The sequence below is a fragment of the Lissotriton helveticus genome, chromosome 11 (genome assembly GCF_964261635.1).
Source record: "Lissotriton helveticus chromosome 11, aLisHel1.1, whole genome shotgun sequence".
Taxonomy (NCBI): Eukaryota; Metazoa; Chordata; class Amphibia; order Caudata; family Salamandridae; genus Lissotriton; species Lissotriton helveticus.
In genome coordinates, this window is record NC_136072.1 from 603,163,897 (window position 1) to 603,190,505 (window position 26,609).

Below are 26,609 nucleotides of genomic sequence, written 5' to 3' on the forward strand. Positions count from 1 at the left end.
TACAACCAAAGTATCACATGGCAGCCTAAGTCGCTACCATGCACTACCTTGCGGCAGGGAGGCATTCAATGGGTGGAGTGTGGACGTTCTCATGCATCCAAACATGGTTTTTGGCACAAAGCCATATATCAGTGAAACCGGGATTGCGCCAAAATGCTGGACCTCCCTCACAAAGGCGTAACAAGAACAAATATCCTTATTTTTCCTTGTTGCTTCCTTTTTCTATGAAATAGTGTTTAATAGAGACACACCAACGCTTCATGCTGCAAAAGCTGTTTGAGGTTTACCCATTTTAATATCAGCTCAGACCCGTTTATATTTTAGGTATTATATTCCACCCCTTTTGGACAAAACATTTTGTGGAATGGGTATTTCTGTCAGGATTGCAAATATAGCCACTATTATTTTAACATCTTGTAGCAACTGGGCAAAATGGATTTACCTAACTTTGCGGCTTGTCTTCTTTCTGTAGTGGGTAGTATTTACTGGTGCCAGTACTTACCAAATACATTTAAAAAATGTCGAGCTGCACACCTTTTTATTGATATCTAACATAAAAAACAGTTCTATTGAAATTATAATCCTGAAAGACACAACATCATAGCTGCTAAGGTTTCAGATTGCTATGTGTGACATTTTCATAGTTTCAGAGTAATTATAATTGACATTTCAACAACTATGAGTGACACTTTAACGTGAACACAATCAAGCAATGAAGACAAGGGAAACTCATACATATCAGAAATGACACCCATATGAGCAATGAGATACTCTAAGAAGATCTTAAAACTGCTGCAAAGCCCCAGAAACGGAAGGAAGGGCGTTTAGCGGAGGCAGATTGTATGACTGCAGTTCTCCGTAACTGAGGGCAGGCAGGCACTGCAGCTGCTCAGAAGATGCTCTCCTTGATCTGATCATTCATGACCGTGCACTAGCCTAAAAAACACATTTTATAGCATATTAAGTGCAACTAGGAGATTATACCAGCACTTGGTCTCAGGCATAATCTGTTGCTAATGCAATAAATTAAAAGAGAATGCTGGGAAGTGCCAGGGCAAAACCCGGAGGTGTTCCACTCTAAGGGCCATATGTATCAAGCACAAATGCGTTCGCAAACGTCGAAATTCTGCGAATTTCGGCGTTTGCAAATGCATTTTTGCTAAATGGTATGTATGTAGCAAATCTGCGTGCAAAATAAGGAATCGCAAAATTTGCGATTCCTTATTTTGCAATTGCATTTAAGGAATCGCAAAATTTGCGATTCCTTAAATGCAATGTAAGAAGCACCAAAAAAAGTGCAATTTCGCCTTAAGGAATGGCAAATTACCTCCAACTTCAAGTTGGTGGTAATTTGAGATTTCTTTAAAAAATGCACTTTTTTGCATTTTTCAAAGTGCTATGTGAAGCACATACATGATCTTAGGGCATGTATGTGCGCCACATATGCACCCATGCTTATTTCAGGGGTGCAACAGGGTGTCCTTTGGACACCCCGGCACCCTTGAAATTGCATTCTCAATTTGCGATTCGCACATTGCTAATCGCAAATTGAGAATGTCTTCCCATTAATTCCTATGGGCCTCTAGGCCCATAGGAATGAATGGGGAGGTATTCCTTAATTGCAAATTGCAATTTGAGATTCGCAATTAAGGAATATGTAGGATTTGCAAAATGTATTGCAAATCCTACATACATAGCATTTTGCGAATCTCAAATAGCAATTTGCTAAAAATCGCTATTTGAGAATCGCAAAATGACTTTTTGATACATATGGCCCTAAACACATTGTAGTGCAAATAAATGAACAAATACAAATGTATCCAAAAGTAGAAAACTTTATTCCATCTTCTTTTTTTCACGATTATTCAGCTTCAATGCAAATTCATTCCCAGTCAGCAAATACGTTTCATCCCATTCCCATCAGGACTTTTTCGGGGCCAGTAAAGTCAAGCAGTTACTCGCTTGCGTATTGCTGTATTATTTAGTTTTGTAGAAGTGGAATGGGAAAGAGTGCAGCCTGAAATGTGTAAAGTTGATTTGTCTTTCATTCTGTCTGTGAAATACTGAACGTAGTGGCATTTGCGGCCTGGTCACCTCTTTGCGAAGTTTGCACCTTCCAAATACATCCAGGCATGTTATTGTTGTGCGAGCCATGTATGCCACGAGCTGCCAGTGTGTAATTTGTCATTGAGTAATTAGCGATACCGGCACCCAGAATTCCTACTGCATTTTGTGTAAGGAGGTCCTGTATATTTTAAGAGGAGATGCTATTGGTATCTTAATTGGTATTTTAATTGCGTTATTTACAATTTTAAGTGAATGTGTGGACTAACACCTAGCCACTGATTTCCATCCTGGTGCTTCCCTTCCTGTGGCATGTGAGTGTGAATTTACTGGCACACAATAGTCATCCAAAGGTGTGCCTTTGAAGGTCTGTAATCATGGACGTCAATTACCCAAAATACCAGGGGAAGCGGAAGTGACATCACATGCAACTTTACCTTTTCTTTGACTCACACACTTGCTTACACATACTAACACATAAACACACTCTCACCTGCAAACATGCATACAACATACATGTAACAGCATTTTTTACTTCCCTTAGCTTCCAGCTAGGGTCATAGTCCAGCTACTGTACTCCTTATTTTATTACACTAATAGTGAATAATATTATTCACTATTTATATAATTTAAAAAATTGACCGAAAGCAGGCAAGTGGTGCTCCAACCAGCGTCCATTAGGAAGAGCTGCCCCTGTGTTCCAGGCATTCATTTTGCCACCTCTGGGACTAGGGGTCGCAAAATCAGTTCCAGGGGGTAGCAAGGGGCAAGCCACGGTCGCAGTTACAACTCCTAAATGATGTCCATGTCTGCAATGCATGGTACTTTCAACAACACAAGAGGGTCCCTGAGAGAAGAATAAATTACTGGGAGAGGGAGGCAGGGGAAAACAAGAAACAAGAACAAGCCTCTCACCGGTATCTACTTTAGTATTCAATTAATTTGTCCAATGTATAAATCATCATTGTCCCAATCCAAAGATTATTTAGAAAAACATATTCTTATTTATTTATAATTTCTTCATGACATTAATCATAGGACACATAAACAAAATCATATTAAATTCTGTACAACATTAACTTATCCAAGCCCCAGAGAAACATATTCACCAACCCAATTAGAAAATTCACTCATCTAATCATTACACAAAAACCCAGACTTCCACTCAAATCTGTCAAACACCACTCCACTCTCATGCTTCAAAAAAGGTCATAAAAAAAAACTAAAATGCATGGTACTCCTCGGTGCAACATTTATCTCACCTTTACCGCTCTTGTGAATTCAGTTACCAAAAGCTCCACAACTGCAGGTGAGAGGTCGTTGAGGCGTTCAGCGTAAAAAACATGTTGCCAACCTTTCATATCATCATCAGCCAGAGTGTGATTTCAATTCTGCCCCCACTCATATTTTGGAAAATTGATGCTCATGCCTAAGCGGCATCTCATCGGAGGGTGTTGGAAATGCAGCCTGGGTCCGGTTTGCTTTTAGTAGGTGTGACTACACATTTAAATCACTGCTTATGTTAGACGATTATTTAATTTTAGCCAATAAACAGGTACTAAGAGATAGAGTTAAACTCATGAGGCGTGGTCATGGACTCAGCGGTACTGAACGGATGCCTGGCCTTACCACCGTACTTTGTGTTTCAGCGGAAGAGAAGGTTGCCTTTGTGAATTGGATCAACAAAGCTCTCCAAGATGACCCTGACTGTCAGCATCTTATCCCCATGGACCCTTCGGACAGCAGTCTCTTTAAGTCCCTGCGGGACGGCATCCTTCTTTGGTACGTTCTAAAAATGATCATAGGTGCTGTGACTTATCTGTATTTTTTGTCAAGTATTGTTAATCTTCCTGCTCTTTGTTTTGTTCAGACAGAGGTATCTGCTTCCGTTGGCCATTCTACTGAGTAGAGGAAGACAATGTCTCTCTTGTTATGACTAAAAGCGAGCCCCGAAATATTCATGCAGTATAATGCATTGCACCATTCAGGGCCTATTTCACAAAGCCATTTTCGCAAAAGAAAATGGCAGGAGTTTTTACCTCCAGGCATTCTCACGAGATGACGTAGCAGCCATAAATGCATATAATTATGCATAATATTACCACACAACACACTAATATTATGCAAGAATGAATTCCATGCAAAGGTGGGAAAAGGGCAGGTCAGCGTGGTACAGCTTGAAAGTTTGTGACCACATACAAATACGTCAGTTTGTGAGCATTCTCAAATTTCTTCCGACTATTTCCTACTTTGGAAATGGTCCAAGATTTGGTCCTGTGAGTAATGCAAAATATACTCTTTTAGGGTATATTTTATAGAGTTGAAAGGGGAGCAGAACAGCCACAAACCTTAGGGGTAAAGAGGACAAGGTTTCTCCACTGGAAGAAACTGGAAGAAAAACAAGCATTTGCAATGCAATAGGTCTCGCATTATTAAAGTTTGAGCTATTGGTGTTGCATTATTTTAGCAATGCCAATAGCTCAAACTTTAATAATGAGAGACCTATTGCATTGCAAATGCTTGTTACTTGTATGGCTCAAAGTCCCACTGTCCCCAAACGGCCTAAATGATTAATGCACTCCAGAAAGATGCCCTCAACTTTTCACCTGGTCAACCAAGCGTACTGCCTGGTGTATCAGAGGCTCAAATAGGCGTAGGAAGGGCCAGAAGAAGGAAAGCCCTAGACAGTCATTGCACATGCAATGGCATGTTATAGAAACAGAAAAACATAATTTAAGAAGCACGCGTTAACATTTAGACAAGAAAAATAAATGTAAACTGAAAGCATTTTCGTAAAATAAAATCCAACAGCTCTACAATGAAAATCGGGTTCAACGTGAAAAGGCAATGTTGGCCTTCTTATTGTAAGAATAAAATAGCACATGCGTGTATTTACCTAGAAAGAGAAACAAAAGGGGCTGAAGGCAGGGGAGCAGAAAGAGACCTCAGCAAGAATAGGTGCGAGTCTCAGCGTCGACTCAACATCCTGTGATTCTGGGCAAATCACTTATTCGTCCCCTGCTAAGAACAAGGTTTAGGCATTCACGGCTGACACAGGGATGCAGAGCGTGATTAAGGACGTGCTGAGCATGGTAGAGCATGCAGAGCATGGCACAGGACCTGCAGACCATGGTTGAGGCTGTCTAGAGCATGACACGGGGCTTGTAGACGAAGGCTTAGGCGGTGCACGACCATGACCTATTAGCGTCCTCCCACCCTAAGCTCCGATTGAAATGGAATTTAATCAAACATAAAAGAAGGACTCCTTCTGTATTCCACAGTAATAACGAGATGATTGCAAAATACGTATGTATACCATTGCGTATTGTTCAAAGAGGAGGCGGGCGCCCTGTAGCACAGGGGAGATATGTTTTTCAGTTTAGATGCAAAGCATATGCCAGAGGTATTTACACTTCCTCAAAAGCCTTGACCCTCTGTAAAACAAGTGATCTGAAAATTAGCCACTTTATGTTATGTAGCAGAAGAGCTGGGAACTTGCAACTGTGGTGTCCCTAGAAGTGATCAATCCTGTAAAACACATTTCCTGTTTCAATGTGTTGAAGCTGTAAAAAAAAAAAAAGCTGGGTGTGCAGGCACACACATTCACCCCATTTTTAACACTGCACTATTGAAAGTTGTGCTAGAACAGAAGGCAGCAAGGCTGGCTCCTCCTCCGCAAAGTTGCAAGAAAGGTGTTTCTTTTACACGTGCAAGGAAGGAGGCAGGGAGGGCCAGGTGACTGCTAGTGAAAGATAGCGCACAACAGCACCACACCTAGTTCAGGCCGCACAGCACAAGCCTGCAGCTGGGGAGAGAACACAGGGTATGAAAAGCTCCAGCGGAGTTCGAGGTAGAGGATTAAGCATCTTTTCGGGCTATTTTCAGCAGTCTGACCCTGCTCGCCCTCCTGGTTTGATTTGGTTTCCTGGGCAGCAAGAGGCCGCTTAGGTATGTAAATGTATTGCAACTTATATAGCGCACGTATCACCCGAAGGTATCAAGGCGCTTGCTTAGGGAACCCGTCCTGGTATTCCCCTGTGAGATGCCCCGGCAGGGTATCCACAAGGTGAAAGCCAGGCATCCCGCCGCGAGGGGCCGTAGTGGAGATTAAGCAAGCTATTATATATCATATAGGTAGGATGCACCCGACGGGGATGTGGGCGATCCTCCTGCTGCCTGCGGATTGCCCCCTGCTGGGCTCCCGGCGGACGCCTCCAATGAAAGGCAAATGAATTCATTCTTACCCAGTACCTGCATTAATAGTGTTTTAGTGCTACTCCGCTACTCCAGACTATTGTGTTTTAGGAGATGGCCATTACTCCGCCATCCAGGCGTACGTGCATCGAAGAGGCGAAAGAAGAAGTCAGCGGTTGTTTTATTTAGTTGCTTCGCCGTGAAATGGATCCCAAAAAAAAAGACGCTTGTGAGTGGTGCACACGCGCGCGCCACAGCGAGCCGTGGTTTCAATTATCGCGCCCGTGGCTGGGCACGATAATTGAAACCACATGGCCTATTGGTGTCTATTACGTGCACCAAGCGCGTAATAGACACCAATAGGCCATGGGCGGAGCGATGCGCCCGCCTTTGGCCAATTGCGTGCAGTCTTTTATAAAAAGACGCACGCAAAGGCCAATGGGGTAGCACAAAAGAAAACACATGCACAAGCGTGTGCGATTCCTAGGTCAGTGCTAAAACCCCGTTTTTCACCTACTAAATGTCTTTTGCTGCGCGAGCACTGCTGCGCATTGCAACGCTAGGCGCGAGACCTAAAAAAAGTCTCCCTTCTCCACTGGGATTGAAGAGATTATAAGGTATTTATTTCCAGACCAGATAAAGTCAATACAACTGCAACTGTATCTCTTCAGCTGCTTCGGCGGACCTGTCGGGCACGATAATGGGTCGGGCGAAGCAGGTCTGCAGCACAAGGCCACTCGGTCCGCCAGGCGGCGCTCCTGGCACACACAGGGACTCATCTGCAGTTTTCAAACCGTGCAAGGGCACAGACTGGCAAAGGCTAGGCAGATGACAGGGTTCACTTTAGTAACTGCTGGTGAATGTCCGTAGTTTCCTCTCCAAAACCACCCTCCATGCTTGCCCCGCTCACGGTGGCTGACTTGTGGAGGGCGATGCACTCTCCTGGCCCCGGAACAATCTTCCAGATACTTTACTTACTCCGTGAGTGTTGGGCTTTTCCGGCATTTACATAAAGAGTCAGAGCCCCTCCCCTGTACTCTACTGCTCACAGATAACCCGCCGACTATCGGGACCGGTCCAAGGCTCTAGTGCTCACTGGCTCCTAAGGTGTCCTTGTGTAATGGAACTGGTGCTCGTGTAAAGCGCTAAAATATCTTCGGTTCGAGTTTGCGCTATATAAAATCTTCAGGAAAAAAAAGTGTCTCAAGTCTTTCCTGTCTGGTCATTAATTAGAAGCGCCCGACTCTGATACTTCGCGCTCACTGTTACTCTGCTCGCAGTGGGGACTGCCCGGCTTTTCTACGGGAGCACATCCTTAATACTCTCTTGGCTCTTAGTTCCTTTGGTGGACTGTTCCATTGAGCGTCAGCAAACTCCCTCAAAACTCTCGTACTCACTGTTACTCTGGTGGGTGCCGGCAAATATCCTGGCAGTACCTTTACGTGTTAGAGCCCCCCATCCCGGATACTAGCTCACTCTTACTTGGTGGGTACCGGCAGATATCTTGGCTGTACCAGTAGGTGAGAGCTCACCTCCTGTATTTTAGGAGATGGCCATTACTCCTCCATCTAGGCGTACGGGCATCGGAGAAGCGGTAGCAGCAGCGTTAAAAAACAAGACGTCAGCGGTTGTTTTATTTAGTTGCTTCGCCATGAAATGGATCCCAACAAAAAGAAGCTCGCGAGAGGTGCGCGCGAGCGGGCCACAGTGAGCCGTGGTTTCAATTATCGCGCCCATGTCTGGGCACGATAATTGAAACCACATGGCCTACTGGTGTCTATTAAGCGCACCAAGCGCGTAATATACACCAATAGGCCATGGGTGGAGCAATGGGCCCGCCTTTGGCCAATCGCGTGCAGTCTTTTATAAAAAGACGCACGCAAAGGCCAATGGGGTAGCACAAAAGGAAAAGCACACGCACAAGCGTGTGCGATTCCTAGGTCATTGCTAAAAGTCAGTTTTTCACCTACTAAACATCTCGTGCTGCGCAGTGCAACGCTAGGCGCGAGACCTAAAAAACAACACTGACTTTTCCCAATGCGAATTTGTACAGTGCATAAAATTCCACATTGTGGAACTACCAATGTAAAAAGTTCACATGGCAGTCACAAGAGTTTGTCTGGAAAGCTGCAACTGGTGCGGCTTTCCCCATAGGATTTGTGAATTGCCTAAAGTCGTAAATCTTCACCATTGAGTTGGAGAACATATAAAGATGTAGATTTAGAACTTGACCTTTGACTCCTATCAAAGATTGTATATTATCCTTTCAGATTTTGAGCAATTAAAGCAGGCGTTGTTCAAATGTTGCTTCAGGTGAAAAAACAAATTCACTTTTGGCAAGAAATCAAATGTTCCGGAATTAAAGTCAAACTGTTGTTGGCTGGCATTGTAATTTTCTGACTTTATGATTTTACAAATTTAAGTGCACAACACACATTTATGACAAAATGTGGTATGGCTACTGTTATGCACCTCCATTTCCTGTGGACTAATGCTGCTGTTTTTTTGACTCAGTGCACTGCAACACTATCAGCCAGGCCCCAGTGCATTTCCTCGGATCCCTAAAACATGTTGAAATTGGCTTGTTCCTAACTAGCCTACTTAACTTTCCTACAAGCGTGAGTGTAGGCCTACAACTGTAACCTGACTGCTGAAGTTTTAAAACTTCAGCTTGACCTTTCAAATTGACAAACCTCCCTTTTAAATATTATTAGGTCACCACTCTGTAGGCCTTGTAGTCCATAAGGCAGAGTGCATGGTATTTAAAAGTAGGACATGTAAACATTTTAAGTTCCTACAATGGCTAGCACCCAAAAGCTGTTTTCACTTTAGGAAGGCTGGTCCATAGAGAAACACTGGGAAGCAGTATTAAATATGAATTCTGCTATCTAAGGCTAGGGGCCAGCCTGAAAAATGATTGAACACCTATTTGTGATATTTTTTAATGAACCCAACTTAATGGTTAAGTTGGATTCTTAATAAATAATAAGCAGAAGGGACTTTTAGAAGGTTACTTTTTCCTTGCCTGAAGTTCCTGGAGACTGATTTGCTTAGCCCTCCAACTGTCGCCAAGCTGGTGTATAGCCCAAATGAGGCGTGAAAACTGCTCCTGGGGCAGAGACAAAGGCCTGAATGTGAGGAGGTGTTTTTGTTCCCTCAACAGGAAGACCAGTTGGCCTGTACCTCTTAACTTAATTAACTTCAGAGCAGCCTCACGTGTCACAAGCAGATGCCAAATGGCATTTGAACAGGTATTTTCCTTTGCCCTCCCAGTCAGGCAGGCACCAAACCCAGGACTGGTTTCAGTGACCTCATAGGAGATGCTGCTCCTTCCCAGACCACACCTCTGTTTGGGCATAAAGGCAGTGCACAAGAGAAGAAGTATTTGTCCTCCTTGAATTTAGTGAGTAAGGGGCACTGTAGGATTGATTATTGTAGGGCACACAGACACTGCTGCAAAAGCAGGTAGGCACTGATGCAGCTTGTTAACTTCCTGCAAAGCTCATGCTCAGAGAGTAAAATGGGTGCCAACACTCAGGATCATGCCCTTTCAAACACACACTGCTTCTACTGCAGGCGTAGTCACAAGTGGGGTGGGGTTGTGTGTAGGTGGGGGGCTCATTTAGGGTCAAGTCCCTGGGGACTGTCATTGTGCTGGGCAATAGGCAGTGCATAATTTGTAAAAGAATAAATACCGGGACCAACCGTTTGCTCAGAAGCACATGGCCAGCTATATCAAACATTGGCGATGCCAATGCTATCTAGCGTTGATTCTATATCACTCTTCTTTCCTTTACCACAAGGTACTCCCTGCCCCTTTACGTCAATCTTTCATGTTCTTTTACTTCCTGCTTTCTCCCCTGGTCACTGTTGTTCTGTCTTTCTCCTCCTCCTTCTTTCCCCCTTTTCTGATTTTCTCTCTTTTGCTGTGGGTCAAAATCTAATGATGACAAATAAGTCCCAGTTCCAACAGAAAGTGCGTGCTCACTTGCAATCACTGCCTAAAATTATGCATTGGAAATATGGCTTATTTGCAAACTCCTTTGTTATGGGTGAGTGTAAATTCTTGACCATTAGTATTTTAATGCATGCATCTACCCGTGGAAAAGACATGTCTTTCATGACTCTGCATCACCTTTGATTTCCTGCAAGGATATGGTCTCTTCATTTCGAAACCTTTGCCTGCTTGTTTTACACAGAAAAACAACTAAAGCTGCCAGAAGGCACAATTTGAAGTGCGATGCCCATAATCGATAGCTGCATTGTTTGCAAACGGCACTTTAGTCTTTAAATTCTCAAAATTGGTGTTTTGTATGTTACAACTACCTGTTGGTGAAATCTTAGGCTCTCGGCTTTTTCTACCCATGCTTATCACACAACTGTGTTCATAATCCTCCCTGCCGCCTCGGCTTTGCGTCCTGCTTCACTGTTACCATTTGTTTTTTGCACTTAGACCATCAATTAAAAGTAATGTTGTAGTACCGCATTACTAGTGTTTCCTACTGCGACATTTCACCATCCAAAAGTTGCTGACATTTCCAGGTGGGAAATGTCTGGAATAAAGGGCAAACATTGCAGAAATCGGACATGGTTATCCTGATTCCTCTGATAATTACTAAGCCTGGGCAGACCTTACTGAGTTTCACTCCGTGGAATACCGCAGAGTTGCAATAAAAATCAGCAAGATTTTGCAAAATTCTGTGAACGGACAGAAATGGGCACATTGCGCTGCTCGCACTGTGATTTAGCACCAGGAGCTTGTTCTTCGCTGAAAAATCAGTGCAAACAACACCATGCAGTGTGCCAGAGGGCGCAGCTTCTTGAGTGGATTTTGGTGTCGCTCAACTAGATTTTCTACTTGAGCGGCAGCTTTCTGACAGTGAATGGTCACAAAAGCCCGCGTAGGAGAAAACTCTCCATGCACCCTCCAAGAAACCACAAATCGTGCTAGGGGACGCCAAATCTTATGGTAACCAATTTACCATTTTTGAGCCACATGTAAGCAAAAACTCCACGACGGTTGGCAGAATTTGGTCATAACTTTGTGTTAGAAGCATAACACGTGGCCAAAATTCCGCCGGCAGAGCAAAATATAGCTCCCACCTCCACTATTTGCCCATTTTAAGGCCAATCTTAAGTTTGGGTCACAACACTGTCGTTTCTCCACATCCGAGAATTACTGATACCTGTGATATTGGTCATTCCAGGTGGGGAAATACTGATGCAGTATTATTCGCACAGGTGGAATGAGGGCCTCATTGCTGCAGTGTTTAGATGTTGAATTAGTGTGCCAGACAGCTGCTGCTCCTCCGTTATGGTGGAGGAGCGTCGGGCCCATCTCAAAATGGCAGGAAAGGAAAAATAAAACAATATTAAACACTTTTTTTGGTCTTTTATTTTTCCTTTCCTGCCGAGTCTTGACGGCGGGGCCAGGGGCATGATTGGCACAGGGGGCGTGATGGTGTACTGTTTTCCGTATGCATGATAGTTAAGCCGGCCATCTCAGGCCGACCGAACCGTCATGCATATTGAAGCTCTCTCCAACCCCAGCAGCATTGCGGCACAGGCTCCCAGCCTCCCTTGGAGTGCAAATTCAGAGCACTCAGGCCAATCCTGACGCTGTTCTCATGACATGAGAGCAGCATCAGGATTGGCCGCAGGGGAGGCTGGGAGCCTATGCTTCAAAAGAGAGGAGCAGAAGAGCGCGACTCCGGCAGTACAAGTACTGTTTTAAAAAAAAAAGTATTTATTTATTGACCCCCTGTCACTCCTCGTGCCCAGCATTTCTTCTAGCAGTGACCAGCATCCATTAGGCCGAGGCATTGTACATGGCCTTCAAGAAAGTAGCCAGAAAATTAAAGTGCCCCCCTCTTTGAACCAAACCTTTAATGACGCTGAGTGGGCAAAATAAGTAAGTCTGACCCTCCCTAGAATAGTTTTGTTCAACCTGATATCCATTTATCTATATATTCATCCTCCTACCGTTTCCTCCACCCACCCCCTCATCAATTTTTCCATTTTTTTATCCTTCAGTCTATACGTTCACTCTTCCATCTATCCTCCTGTTCGCACACTCACCCTTTCACCCACCCAGCTGATATTTCTTTTCCATCCTTCCATGATTCATTTATCCATCCACCCATTATTTCACCATTCTAGCCGTCCAATTACCTTTTTAGTTTGCACATCAGTCAATTCATCCACCCATAGCCATCCTTTCACTCTTTCATCCATTCCATCAATCCATCCTTTCAGGCATCCTTTCAACATTCGTCCATGAACTCCTCCATTTGTTCTTTTCAACCACCCTTTCTTCCACCCTTCCTTTCTTCCATGTTTCCTTCCACCTTTTGGCCCTTCCACTATTTTTTCCTACCTTCCTACCCCACTTTCTCCTGTACAATATCTGTCTACTATCCATTTTTCCTTTCTCGCTGCCCTTTTTCAATATTTTCTTCATTTCTTTCTCAGCTCTCTAGTTCACCTAGCAGCCCTTACTTTTACCCCTTCGCACTGCCCTTGGAGCACTTTATAAGCTTTTGTAGGCATACCTACAGATCTTAACAGGCCAATTAAACGAAAAGACATTGTGGTTAGACTCAGCTTGTCAGGCCACCAGTGCCAGAGGGACCCCCATCATAAGTTCCAAAAGCGGATTGGGCTCACAACACTGTTGATCCAGTACTTCAGCCCTCAGCACCCACTGCGCATGGCGTGCTGCTGTTCCCAGTGCATGCCTTTTCATGTTGCACAGTTTTGGTATAGCACATCATTCACAATTACCTTGGCCTTTTTGTGCTGTAAGTATGTGGGGCAGGCTGTGTCCCCTGGGCCAAGTTCTTGTCAGTTATGTGGCTTGGAAGGTGAGGGTTTCTTCCATTATGGAGTTCCTTACCTAGAGTGTATCTCCCAACCAAACCTCTGCGTGTGCCTATTTATCATGGGTTGCCTCTACAGCATGTTGCACTGTTATTGCTTCAAGTCTTACAGCTCTACATGTAACCCTTGGTGATATGGTTGTGTTACAAAGCCATTTGTTGGGTCCTGACAAACTTCTTAAAAACCCACAGTCCTTGTAACCTTTCTTTCAGACTCAGGCGAGTGCAAGTTAGAGTAACTGTTGTGTAGTGTTTGATACTGAGCTGCTCTGGTTTCTGGTGTTTGATGCCAGGACTAGGGTCGGATGACTGAGGCATTTACACAATCCTTTTCTGTCCAATTGTATTTGCCACTCAAATGTCCTCAGCCCTCTTGTTTCTTCTGAGCTCTCATACATTGCCCTTTTGTTCCTGCATAAGATATGTGCATGCCTGCTTTCACTGACAACCTGTCCTGGTGGTTTACCATTTCCCACTGGATATTGCCCCTAATGGTCACCTATCCCGAGCCTTATGGTTTGTACCATACTCCTGAAATGTGTAGTTGGGTTATCTGCCACCATTCGCTGCCAAGTAGGGGGTTGATTTAGGCGGCATGGCCAGCTGTGCCTTAAATTTACTGAAGGCAAAGGCTGCCTTTGGCTCGGATTCCTGATATATGTTTCAGGAGTCTACAGATGTATACTACTGGTGCTTGTGGATGCTGTGTGTCCTTACACTCAGTTGAACATTAGAGTACCAGCTAGAAGCGGAAGTGGCCTGTGATGATAACACAAAGTGTAGAGGTTGGTCTGCCTGGATATGCTGTTCTTGGTGAGAGCTGGCTGAGGGATGCGGAGCTTCCACCAAGTGTCCTGAGAAGCCCGTGTGCAGGTGGTCCATCTGTAGGATTTCTGCATTACAGACCCACCTTGCACCCTGCTCAGATTAGATCATGATAGGGTTCAGAGGAACCCAAGTCCGGACTTGAATTTAGTGGATACAAAATCACTGCCAAGTACAGACCATTAAGGAAATAATTCTATTCTAAAATTAGAGAATTTTTAGGAGTTAGGTAGAGGTAAACTGCCCTTAAATTCCTTTTGTTTTTTAATCTGAATTTCATGGAATCAGTACTTAGATGGACGGGGCATTGCCTAGGTAAGAGGTGGATCTGGTGATCAGTAGCATAACCAATGACGGACCAGGTCTCACTTTCAGCATTCGAGGAAGCTACAGTGCCTAGACTTTCACAGAATAGCCAGTAGGCACTGCAGAATGAGTGTGGGGCCAGCCTCCCTAGATTGACTGAACCTGCTTTGAACTATGAGGTTCTCAGCCCTGTGGGATTAATGGCAGTCTACAAACTCGATTCTATTTCAGTAAAGAATTTCTGTAGGTTCTGCGTGATTCAACTGTTAGTATTGTGGTCCCAGGTATGTCACAGATGCATAAGACCAGAAGGGATCCTTTATTAGAGAGTCCTTCGACACCAGCCTGGATGCCACAGAGCACGCTTTATGCAAATAGTTTCAATAAAAACAATGTGTTGCACACACACACCAACTGTGTGTACAGCCTTTTTGAACTGTCTAAGTGGGTTTACAACCATTACAACGAAACTTTTACCACGCAGTGCTGTTACAATGCAGGTTTTACCACGCATACCATTACAACGCATTACACTGGGGGGCGCTCTAGGATAGGGAATAAGTTTAATTTACTATCCAACACCTTCCCTACTATCCACGGGGACTGGAGTTGGAATAGTAAATTAAACTATTCACTATCCAGCACCCCCAAGTGTAATGCGTTGTAATGGTATGCGTGGTAAAACCTGTGTTGTAACAGCATGCGTGGTAAAAACATGCGTTGTAACGTCATACATTCTCCTTTTTGATCAAATGATATATTTTACAGACGGCTGAATCCTCGTTGCGTTGACTGAGCCTGAGATGACTGAGACAGTGACTTGAAAAGTGAGTGTCAGATTTGATTTGACAAAGGGGAGGCGGTAGCTAATTATCTAAATGGTTTCTCTGCAAAACTCAAACTTTGTTGCAAAGTAAGACCGAAAATAGCTACCAAGCCACACATTACCCAACTGGAGGCTTTTAGAGGGGCCTGACTTTACCAGAATATACCCAGAGACGTGTGGGGGCCAACCGTCGAACTGCACCCTTCCACGTGTCGTGAAACACTCTGTCCTTGCGTTCCTTGCAACAGCCTCAGCAGAGGCAGATACCTGTGTCAGTTACCCTGATGACAGACTTGATGTCCTTTCGAGATGACCAACTTGATGTGCCCTAAAGCTTCAGTGGAAGATCCCTCCGTGGAGGCCAGAACTCTACTAATAGATATAATGCATACCCTGAATGTCGGCTCTCCTTGTTCTAGTCCATCCTTTGTGTGTATGATTGTTTACATGCATTTTATGTACTTAGAGCCAACCTAATTATATACCAATGGAACGCTGTGCAAAGCAGAGAGTTCTACAGGCAGGTCAGCATGACAAGGGAATGTTGAGGTTTAGGCTGAAAAGCAGGAGAATGTTTGGCTGCACCTTAAAGGAGTGAGTACTGAAGGGGTAGGTGCAGTCTGGATAAGAATGGAGAGGAAGGTCCTTTTGGGCAGGGTTCTCTAAAGTCTGTCCTGGAGGGGTGGATCCATGCCAGATTTTTAAGATAACTACATTTATCTAAATGGGGATATGATAAAAATCTAGCATGGATCCGGCCATGCAGGACCAACTTTAGAGAACCCCGCTTTAGGCGATGTGAAAAAAGTGTGATCCAAGAAACATGAGTGAGAGTTATGAAAGGTGGAGAAGGAGCAGTTTCTGAGACTGAGCAGAAGTAGATAGTAAACTGGAAAACATGTGAAAAGTCGAGAGAGGCTTCAGTCCCTTGGAGCAAAGTGGAAAAATTCTTGGTCAAGCAGGGCCGGGCATGAAACCAAAAGCCGCCTTTTTAAAAATGTTCAAACCAGCCCTACTTACCTACCCACCTTCGTTCCCCCCCCTTCCTCTCTCCTTTTCTTCGTTGCTGTCCTGATTTCTAGTCTCGCAAAGCGTCTGGTGCACATCAAGCATGTTCCCCTCAATCTCTTGATCCTGTTTGCCAGCTACAGTGTGGTGTTTAAATTGACTGCCTTGTAGATTATCCTGGAGGATTTGAATGACATGTAGTGGGCAGCCGGATCCAATGGAGTTCTCAGTGCTTTGGTGACCTGCTGTCATACTTTTGAAACTTTCGAGACAAGTAACTGCTTAGAAGACAGTCTTCTATGGAATCAAGTGGGGCATTGGAGTGGCAGCCAGCAAAATATTTTTCCAGAGGGGTGCAAAAGTCATCTTCGTCTAGTTCACAATTTGTGCCCTTAAGTTGATGATGGTGTCTGTGTGAAGCCCAAGGACTTGCAGCTGTTGCAAGTCATGAAGCGAAAGTGTCTAGGTTTATCTTCAGGAGATGTACTTGTGCCTGTTGTTGTCGGCAGTCACTGGTGAGAGTACAGATCTGTCTTGATGGGATTCATCTTGAGGTAGTCCTTGGACAGTGCTTCTTGATTACGAATGAAGCAGTACTTTAGATCGTCAATATAACGGGAAGAGGAGACTTTCTGGTAGAGTCCTTATATCAGTTAGTATTAATGCCCCTAGGAGCCTTGGGATTCTCGAGGGCTTCTTATATAGGATGAACATGCCTAGTAAGAGTGTGAAGCCTTCAGGGACCCAATGGATGTCCGAGATACCTCAGACCTAGAGATACTCATCTGGAAGAGCTTAAGCTCTGTCCCTCAGGTAAGATACACACCACTGCAGGACTCTAGTTCGAGAACAGAGTACGAGGGCATTATGAACACAGTTGGTGAAGGTGTCGAAGGATGCAGAGAGGTGGAGCAGGGCAAGAAGGCTTGCATCATTGCTGTCCTTTCATTTCACTCATTGCAGCGACTGAGAACACATAGGAAGTGCACTCCTGCAATGGAAGGTTATGGGTGCCTGAGAAATAAAGGAAAGATCGCAGGGATACTGAACACCACATGCTTGTGTTTCACTTTGGATCACCAGAGCAATTTTGAAAGAATAACAATAAAAAAACTGAACAAAACTCTGAGAAGACTCATAAACTATTGCAACAGCTACCATCGGGGTAAAGGCTCCACTACTAAAAAATGTTTACCAGCTCTGTCCTACACCCTAATTTAGTATTTTTATTTTTATGGATTAGTGGTCTCCCATTTTGGACATCTGGTTCCAACAGAATAACCCATTGAATTAGGACAGACATCACTGGGTCCTATAACCCTTTTCCTTTGTGCTATTAAGGTGTCGAAGGATGCAGAGAGGTGGAGCAAGGCAAGAAGACTTGAGCCATTGCTCTGCTTTCATTTCACTCATTGCAGCACTGAGAAGGCATTAGAACGTGGACTCCTTCTTCCTGGCCCCCTGCAATGGAAGGTTATGGGTACCTAAGAAATAAAAGGAGTTAGGGTCAACTACAATGTAACAATTACAGTGTAACCCATTTGTTCACACAGTAAAGCTCTGAGTCGATAGATGAGATTAAGTATGGATTTATTCAAATTCAAAGCCAAACTGTATATCAGTCTCAGGAACATAGTATAAAAATCAGGGCTGGACTGGAGACCCAAAGTAGCCCTGGCAATTTTGTAGGACCACCCCCACCTTCCCCCACCCCCAGGGTGGAGGGGACAGGGGGCGTGCAAGTGTAAAGCACTGCTGCTTCTGTTACTGGGTGCAGGGGGGGCAATATTGCTGCACTGCTGCAAAACTGGCCTCCAGTAATGAAACACCGGGCTCCACCCTTCCAGCCTCCTGGGAAAACGCCCAATACCTGATTCTGCCAGGCCGGCCCTGATAAAAATGCAGAATCACTAAAAAATAAGCCGCAGCACCTCATAAAGTTAATCCTAAACAACAGGAAGCAAATTAGGAATTCCATTGCTACAATCTAAAGGATGAGAAACAAAGTCTGATGAGTGGATTGAAAGTTTTGATCCTCCTGTCGGTACATGAGGTTATCGGAGAAATCTACTAAGCTGAATGCTATTCTAGGACTCAGGAAACTGTAGTTACGTCAGGGAAGCAGAGAACGGTGTCAGTATAGCAGAACTTCTGTTGAATTTCTCAAAAGTAAGAATATTGTATAGCATGAAGCCACACAACTGGGATGTCACAAAGAGGTCGGTACCTCTCAAAGTCTAAAGGGAATCTAACTAACCTAAGGTGCGATGCCCAATTATACCCACCAAAAGAAACTTTGATAATCCCATGTCACATGTCCAATTATTTCTTATCGTCAAACAATAATCTTTGGCAACTTCACCCGAGACTTCTTTCCTTTGGTCCACACATTAGAACGTCCTTGGATTCCTCCCGTCTCCTCATTCCGCACAAACAGGAGTCCTCCCTTTATTTGTTAAATCTTCTTATCCTTCCCAAAACATACTCCCTTTGAGGCTTGCTATCTCTCTAACACAACGTCCTTTACTTTAACCATGAGCTCATGCAACTGCATCTGCAGAGGAGAGAAAAACATTGCATCCAAAGCAAACATTCCCATTGAAAATTAAACATTGCAAAATACAAAAGCTTAAGGCCTTTCTTTGGTCAACTTAGTGTGGCAGGCATCTCAATACATGTTGAAATGTACAATTACAGCTACATATACGATTATAATATGGAGGCAAAACACTAGTCAACTGAATATATTTTCAGTTATAAAATAAATGCAGAGCATTATTTAAATGAATACGCAAATATATAAGATCTACAATATTATTCAAGCCACACAAATGCAGATGTATGTGGGAACTGTAACTCCTTGTTACTGTAAGAAAAATGTTAATGCACACACTCATAAATGCTTAGATTATACAGTAGATGCACTTTCTGTAACTGTTCAAGTGCTCTACATTACATTAATAATGTTACATCACACAAGAACATGTGGGCATACATACACCTATAAGTAGCCTATTTAGACATGTAAGGATGGAGCCAAAATTACGTTGCTTCAAGACCATACATCTGGGCAAATGTATAGTAGGGGATTACACTTAAAGCCCCAATAAATAACGTAGTAAACTAATACAGTTTTCAATTACACCTGCTTATCCGGGCTACTTCACTTATTTAAGTAGAAAACGTGTATGAACGATGTACCTTGTTCACAATTGAATACTTAAGTTAGAATACCAAATTAAGCCTATCTCACCTTCAGCAAATGTAGCCAGTTATCTCAAGCAGGTATGGCACTCACCATTCATGACAGTTACTGCTGGCACAGAGAGCACCTCTAATGATGGACGCACACCACTGCAGCTGGAACAGTAAAGTGCCAGAAGCATGGCCCTTCAGCATCAGTTTCGTGTGCATATCCAACATAACCACCGGTGATTGTAGGAGTTCTCCCGCAGTCGCCATCTTGAAGGGCTCGGTTGCCCTGCATCTGCATGTATCGTGACCGTGATCATTGGGTGATCCGACAGGGATCTTGGTTCAATGGCCTCTTGTGCTTGCCCCATCCTCCCTCTCTGAGCATCCTAATACTGGAAAGGCTGAGGGCAGCTTGGTGCCTCCATCTCACATCTTTGTCACAACTGCCAAAGTAGCTGAACTGTGTTCCTCAGCCTGACAGGCCACCAAACAGCAAAAGACCTTCTTTATTTAAAGCTTTACTGTTACACATTCCTTGGTATGGCTGCAGTTCAAACCCCCAGAACTACTTTACCCCCTTCTGGGAGTGTTCATCACATCTACAAGTGTCCGTCTTCACTTTCCTCGCTAGTGTGCTTTGCTGTTGTCTGCATTGTTGATTTGGATGAGCGCTATATCCATTATCAGTCTGGGTAACTGCTGTAGGGGTTATTCATGTACTCTGCTTCTCTGTGCTTTGTTGAGGCCCATTGGCTCTGCCCGCATTATTCTGTAAAGATTCCGAACATCTAAATTATTAACTAAATTTGCCACTAATTACCACCCGTTAGTCTGACATCACCGGTTATTGTCTGCATTATTAATCTAGTTCATTACGGCATGCATTATTGATTGCTGTTGCAACCCGCTGCCTTCTTTAGCCTTGATTTCGAATCCTGTGACAAACTTTTCTATCTTGGCTTGCAGCTGTTGGTCTTACTCAGTGCTTGGAATGGAAAAATAGAAGTTCAGGTACTGTGAACCAGAGTATCTGCTTATTTCTGAGAAGTGCTGGTATTCTCCAATTAAACTGATTACATCACTCTTGAGAAGTGCTGGTACTCTCCCTCTCAAAATAAAAAGTGGCGGTACTCAGTACCGGGCAGTACCGGCCCATTTAAAGCACTAGGCGTACTGATTGAAATAAATGATGTCCGAGTTGTCAACTTGGATTCCATCCATCAGCATTAGTTGGGTGTAATGCTGAGGATTGCTATTAGTAAAGTTAACCCACTACTGCCTCTTCTTAAGTTACAACTTTCTGCTTTATAGGGATGGCTCATGGTAGATGATCAGTTTAGACTGCCCGCTACCTGCAATATTTATTTTGACTACTCCGGATTACTGTCATTTACAACTGATATCCCAACGATATAAAAAAAAACTAAAAATCAAATCTGCTCTTGAAAAATGTGTGATACTACCCTCCCTCAAACACTGGCACAGACCCTACCAATGCATCTCCGAGCTACTGATATGTCCAACAACCTGCTATTCTCAATCAAGATCACTCTAGTGTGCTGGTAGATTACTAAGAGAAAACTCTATAGCAAACCAGGCTCCAAACTCAACTAAAACTGTCTCACTATTATTAGTCGGAGATGCAGGTATCAACCTTGTGCTCGCAAGCCTTCTTGTCAGCATGCAGCACACGTGCAGCGGGGTCTGCTGGTACAGTGGACTGATGCATTCATTCCAGAAACTTCTGTTTGACCTTATTGCAACAAATTAAGATCCTGGCAGGCTTGCTCAGCCTTTCATCCTTCCGAGTTTGGGTAAAATAAGTACGAGTGAGTTGCGTAACACTTGTTTTTCAGCACCAAGATTCCTCACGGTTTGAACGCACACTTTACAAATGCATGTGTTATGGTTGTTACAAGAACTCTGCTAGGAGGTAAAAGATCTAACCCAACATTGTCCTCTCCTCAAAAGCAACATACAAATTCTCTAATACACCAACCAATCCGAGTATAAGTGGAAAGGGCAACTAATACTGCACACATTCTTCTATGCAGGAGGGTGTTTGTTTTAGTTGTAGAAGATTAGATTATACACTTATTTCTGAAGAGCTATGCCCATTGTGCCCTATCTCACCTCCCCATTGGAGTCATGCACACACCCACGCAAACACGCCCATGGGTACACCTGTCAGACAAATGATGCAAAAGAAATGAATGGATGAAGAGATTGCTTTAGGACGCTGTGCACTCTTAGTGTACCCGGGAAATAGGCACACACCTGACGCCATGAAGGGATAATAAGGTGCATATATTCACCTGGAATGTCAACGGCTCACTACACAAACTTAATTAAAAGAGGAGCGGTCTTTGAAGCCGCCCGCTGTATGGGCCAGGGCATTTTGTGTCTACAAGAAAATCACTTAGTTGGTAACAAATGTCCGTTCTTAGCTCGCATGGGTTTCACACAGGTCTTCCACATGGAATTTACAAGGGGATTGAGGGGGCTGGCCATTCTCATACAGGGATGAACACTCTTCAAGGTTCACCCAACATTAGATTAGATTCCTGGCAGTCTCAGGAACCCTCCAGGGCCTGCTGTTATCATTGCTTATGTCAACACCTGCTGTTCGGTAACTTTACTCAGCTCATGTGCTCTTACAGCGCCTTTGGCTTTTTATGTGTATATTTTTTTTAATTTGCCTTTCACACTCGAGTACTGCGTCGCCTGCTCTTATGTTATTAATTAGATTATTATCTGCATATGAAATGTTTTGGTAAATAATGTAAAAATAACCACAGAGAGCATTGTCAATATCATTTTTTGATCGTTCTTTGTATTTATGTTTATATGAAAGATTACCAAAGTGTGTAGGCTCCACTTGGTGTTTATGAATAATACATTGATTTGAGGCTTCCCCAAACTAATGGAAGAGGGCTGCCATTTTTTCTGGAAAGAGTCCCACGGTGGACATTGCATATAAACAGTATTGACCGAGGTCCTCCGTGGGCACAAGCGGGATTGTCCTTGGGATAAAGATATCCATATACTTGCTCACCATAGAAGTAAAGATATGGGCAAACGTTGCATACAGTTATAAACTCTCTGGGTCAACCCAGATCAGTCTGGTTTCATGCCCCATGGAGCAACCAAGCACAATATCCGCAGAGTCCACTACGCCCTGCCAGAAAAACTCTCCGCAGCTCTTGTGCTACTCATTGACTTCTGTAAGGCCTTTGACTTGGTACGATGGGAACACTTTTTTGCTCTGCTCACGAGGATAAAACCTTGGACCCCGGTACCTTGGTTACATTTGATTGCTATACACGGCACTAACTGCGTGGGTCTGAGTGGGAAGTGATGTGTCCGATCCCTTCCCTACTGACAGAGGCACAAGACAGGGTTGCCCACTGTTGCCCCTGCTCTTTGCCCCGGCCATAGAGACACTTGATGAATGAATGACAGTTGATGCCCAGGTGCGAGGGTTTGCATGGACACCCAAGGGCAGAGGACACGATTGCGCTATATGTGGATGATGTCCTATTTTTCTAGAGAATCCATCTGAATCCAGTCTGTGAGTACTGCACATTCTGAGTGTTTGGGGGCTATACAATACTCCAAGTAAACCTACCTAAATCATCCATAAAACCAATTGGAGAAAGTTCAACTTGTATGCCATAGGCCACATGCCTTTGTATTGTGACCGGCCTGTTCAGGTACCTGGGGTATACATAACTGCGGATCGCTGAAGAGCATGGCACCCAAAGCTGCAACCATAACATGAAAGCTTGATGAGAGACTTTCGGTTCTGGGTTTCCCTCCCTCTCTCCTTCATGGACAAATTAGCCATCCTCAAGATGTTGATTCTCCTGCGGCTGCTCTACCAACTCCAAAATGATCCGCACCCTGTCCCGGGAGCCTTCTTTACCCAACTGAATGCACAGTTGCAGGGCTTTATCTAGAGCCAGCGGCCTCCCTGCATTGCATTAAACAAATGCATTAAATCCATGTATGATGGAGGCCTGGCAACACCAGACATCTGGTCCTACTATAGGGCAGCTAACCTAGCGGTCCTGAACAACTGGCAGTTCTGCGGATTCGGTGGCCCGGCAGGGGCGGTGGGTGACATTTCAAAGTGGTGGGGCGCCAAGTGATTTGCATACAGCACCGTAGCGAGCGAGCGCAGCGAGCGAGCCCGAACCCCAAGAGGGGGGTTTGGGGGGATTAACCCCCCCCCCCCAGAAAAGTTTGAAAAAAAAGAAGAAAAATCGTGCATTTTCAAGCAAATTTGAGAAAGCAGGAAGGTTAATAAAGCAATTGTGAAAGTGCAGTTATTACATTAATAGATGGCATAACATAGGTAGCTGCTTATTCAGTATAACCACAGAGCTTCATTCATTCCGTCCTATTACGCTCTTACGCTCAGGTGCTGAATTCAGACTATAAGACTTTCATGAAAATCTCAGCTCTAAGAGTAGAAGAAGTTGCACAGCAGTTGGGAAACAGCCTTCACAAAGCATTAGGAAAATGAGAGGCAATTACTTGAAAGCAAACTGAAAGCAATGCATCAAGTAGTAACTTAAAGCAATGCATCCAGCAAAACAGTGCATGCAGTCAACCATACAAAAGTAAACTAAAGCAAGTGTGAACCTGTGAACCTTCACTTTGAAAGCAGGGTGCTAGTCAACAGGCCAGTCACATACATTTAAACTGAAGAAGAGTACACCTCAGCATGCAGGCACCAACATAAAAGCACCAAGCAAGTCAAACAGTTTAATGAAAGAAAAAGGACTGGTCTGGGTCTGGATCTGACTTGGTACGAGCAGGATACAAAAAGTAAACGAGTAGGTGGTAACCCACTTCAAGTGAAGGAGCTGTAAGGAACCTAAGCGCACTGGTGTTGAAACCAATAACAGGGCAGCTCTGGCTTTCTCAGGGTGGGTGTCAGCTGTGTGATGAAACCAGCATGTGAAGCAGTTACCTCAAACAAACTAAAACCAATGCACTCATCAAGACAAGGAGTTACATGAAATCAAATAGAAAACCACCATCAAGCCAGGTAGTCACCTAAAGGCAAATTGAAGTGACTGCACACTATGGGAAGTGCACTTCACCAGCCAGCCTATTACACTAAAGGAAAATAAAAGCAATGCTCCCAGTAAACAAGACAACATAAATTGAAAATGTTTCCCAGCAGGACCAACAGTCACAAAAAGTAGAGAAACAGAACGAAGTCAGAGGCACTCAAGGAATCCAGGAGGGTGGTCTGGTGGACTGTTCATGAAGGCTGAACCTGGTTCCCCAGAACGAAATTCGGCAGCTCTGGCGTAGTGCCACATCCCCCAATGAACACCATACTATCCCACTGAGACACCCACACTGTGTTCAGCTACAACCCAGTTGTGCCCTGCTACATATACCTGGATGCGGCTCAATTTAAATTATGCACAAGAGTGATATGCTGCCTGGAAAAAAAGTACCTTCCTGGAAAAAGCAAACCCTCATATGGATGCAAGATTAAGTAAAGCATATGAAATGTAAGTAGAACCCCATGGCTACCTTAACACTTTTATACTTATTATTTAGAAATCAAGAGTGTTTTTTACTGAAACTTTAAGCACCACTACAGATCCCTGGGGGGACCAGTATCACGGTGTATTGCTTATATCCTGTGAACCGTGAGCAGTATGGTTTAAAAAGACTACATTACTCAACACAGAGTCACTGCTTGTTTTTCTTTTTTTTTTCCTGTTTCATTATTTTTCATCCTTCCACTCCCTTATTGTTTCGAGGTCCCAGTTACTTTTCTTTTGTCCTCCACATGATAAATGTGCCTTCCTTCCCATGATTTCCAATCTTTCCCATCCCCTCCTGTGATTTAACCTCTCAGTTCCCAGGTCACCCAATACCTGAAAAGTGGAACTGGGCCCCAGGACATGTATTAAATAGCCCCACATCCTCCACTGTCTCTCATACTCCGGTACTTATGAAGTATTTGGTGACCTAAACATGGCCACCGAGATGGACATTAGCCATGTTGAAGTACATGGCTTTGAAATCAGGCACAAGTCAAGGGTGCACATGGGTCAACAACAGACCAATTCGGTTGGGTGAAAGCCCCAATAGGTAAGTATATTGTATACAATTTTAGGAAAATCAAAATGTCTTGGCTACCACAAGACCTAAAAACATCCTTGTCAAAGTCAAATTGTGGACCGCTGTTCCTGAGTCTCTGAGAAAGTGTACCTCATTTCTTTAATTTCAGAAAAAGCTGAAGACATGGTTATTTTAAACAGTGGCTATGTCACCGTAGCTTATTGACGCGCGTATTAATAACGCTCATATACTTAATAACGCTCATATACTTAATGCCAGTTGACTGAATTGTTTGTAATGCATTCATTAATACTGCAAACGCTCAACAAAGCTACAAATAACGTAAATCGTGCGCAATGTCAATATCATCATTCCTTTGTTAATGCGATGGGTGGATTGATGGGGAGAGGGTGGGTGGATGGATGAAGGGTGTATGGTAGGACTGGTGAAAGGCTGGCTGGATGGATGAAAGGGTGGGTGGATGACGGATGGCTTGCTGGCTGAATGAAAGGGTGGCTGGATGCATGGACGGATGAAAGGGTGGGTGCGTGAAGGATTGGTGGATGGCTAGATGAAATGGTGCATGGATGAATGGATGTTTCAAAGGGTGGATGGGTGAAGGGTGGCTGGATGGGTATGTGGATGGATCAAAGGGTGGGTGGATGGATGAATGGGTGGATAGTTCGCAAACAAATACTTAATAATTGCTTCATGTAAGTCTGTACAGGGTGGATGGATGGAATTGCAGGCATAATCATTTCAGGGCCTTTTGTAGACGGGAGGAGCGAGCTGGACAATAGTGTTTAGTTCTCGGATTTCATAGATTTGGATTGCCTCAAAAGGTCAAATTATTATCAAAACGGGTACATTTGGTCATGAACAGAAAGCAATTAGTTCTGCAACTCTTCGAAAATGATAAATGTGATAAAGATAAAAAACGAGTCATGCAGACGGTTAACGCCATACGTGACACATTTATCAGTACTGCAGACATAATCATTTCAGGGCCTTTTGTAGACGGGAGGAGCGAGCTGCAATAAATGTATACACAAATACCTCTGTCGTTCCATTACGTACATGAACTAGGTTTAAAAAGAAAAACTAGCCATGTTTAAAGAATCAGGTCGTAAATCATGTACAGTCAGTGCCAGTTTGCGTTCCCATAGAAAACACTGTGCCTCAAAAATGTAATTGCAAGCGAAAGAAACGTACACAGCAGA

At 43.9% G+C, this 26,609-nt stretch overlaps 1 protein-coding gene across 2 annotated transcripts in view; it reads left to right on the forward strand.

The window, feature by feature from the left end:
- PLS1 (plastin 1) overlaps positions 1 to 26,609 on the forward strand; it is a 470,894-nt gene that overhangs the window by 349,077 nt on the left and 95,208 nt on the right. For both annotated transcript variants that reach the window (XM_078666421.1, XM_078666420.1), the window contains exon 5: positions 3,714 to 3,846. In XM_078666421.1, the coding sequence (XP_078522547.1) occupies positions 3,714 to 3,846 (133 nt within the window). The remainder of the gene's footprint in view (positions 1 to 3,713; positions 3,847 to 26,609) is intronic.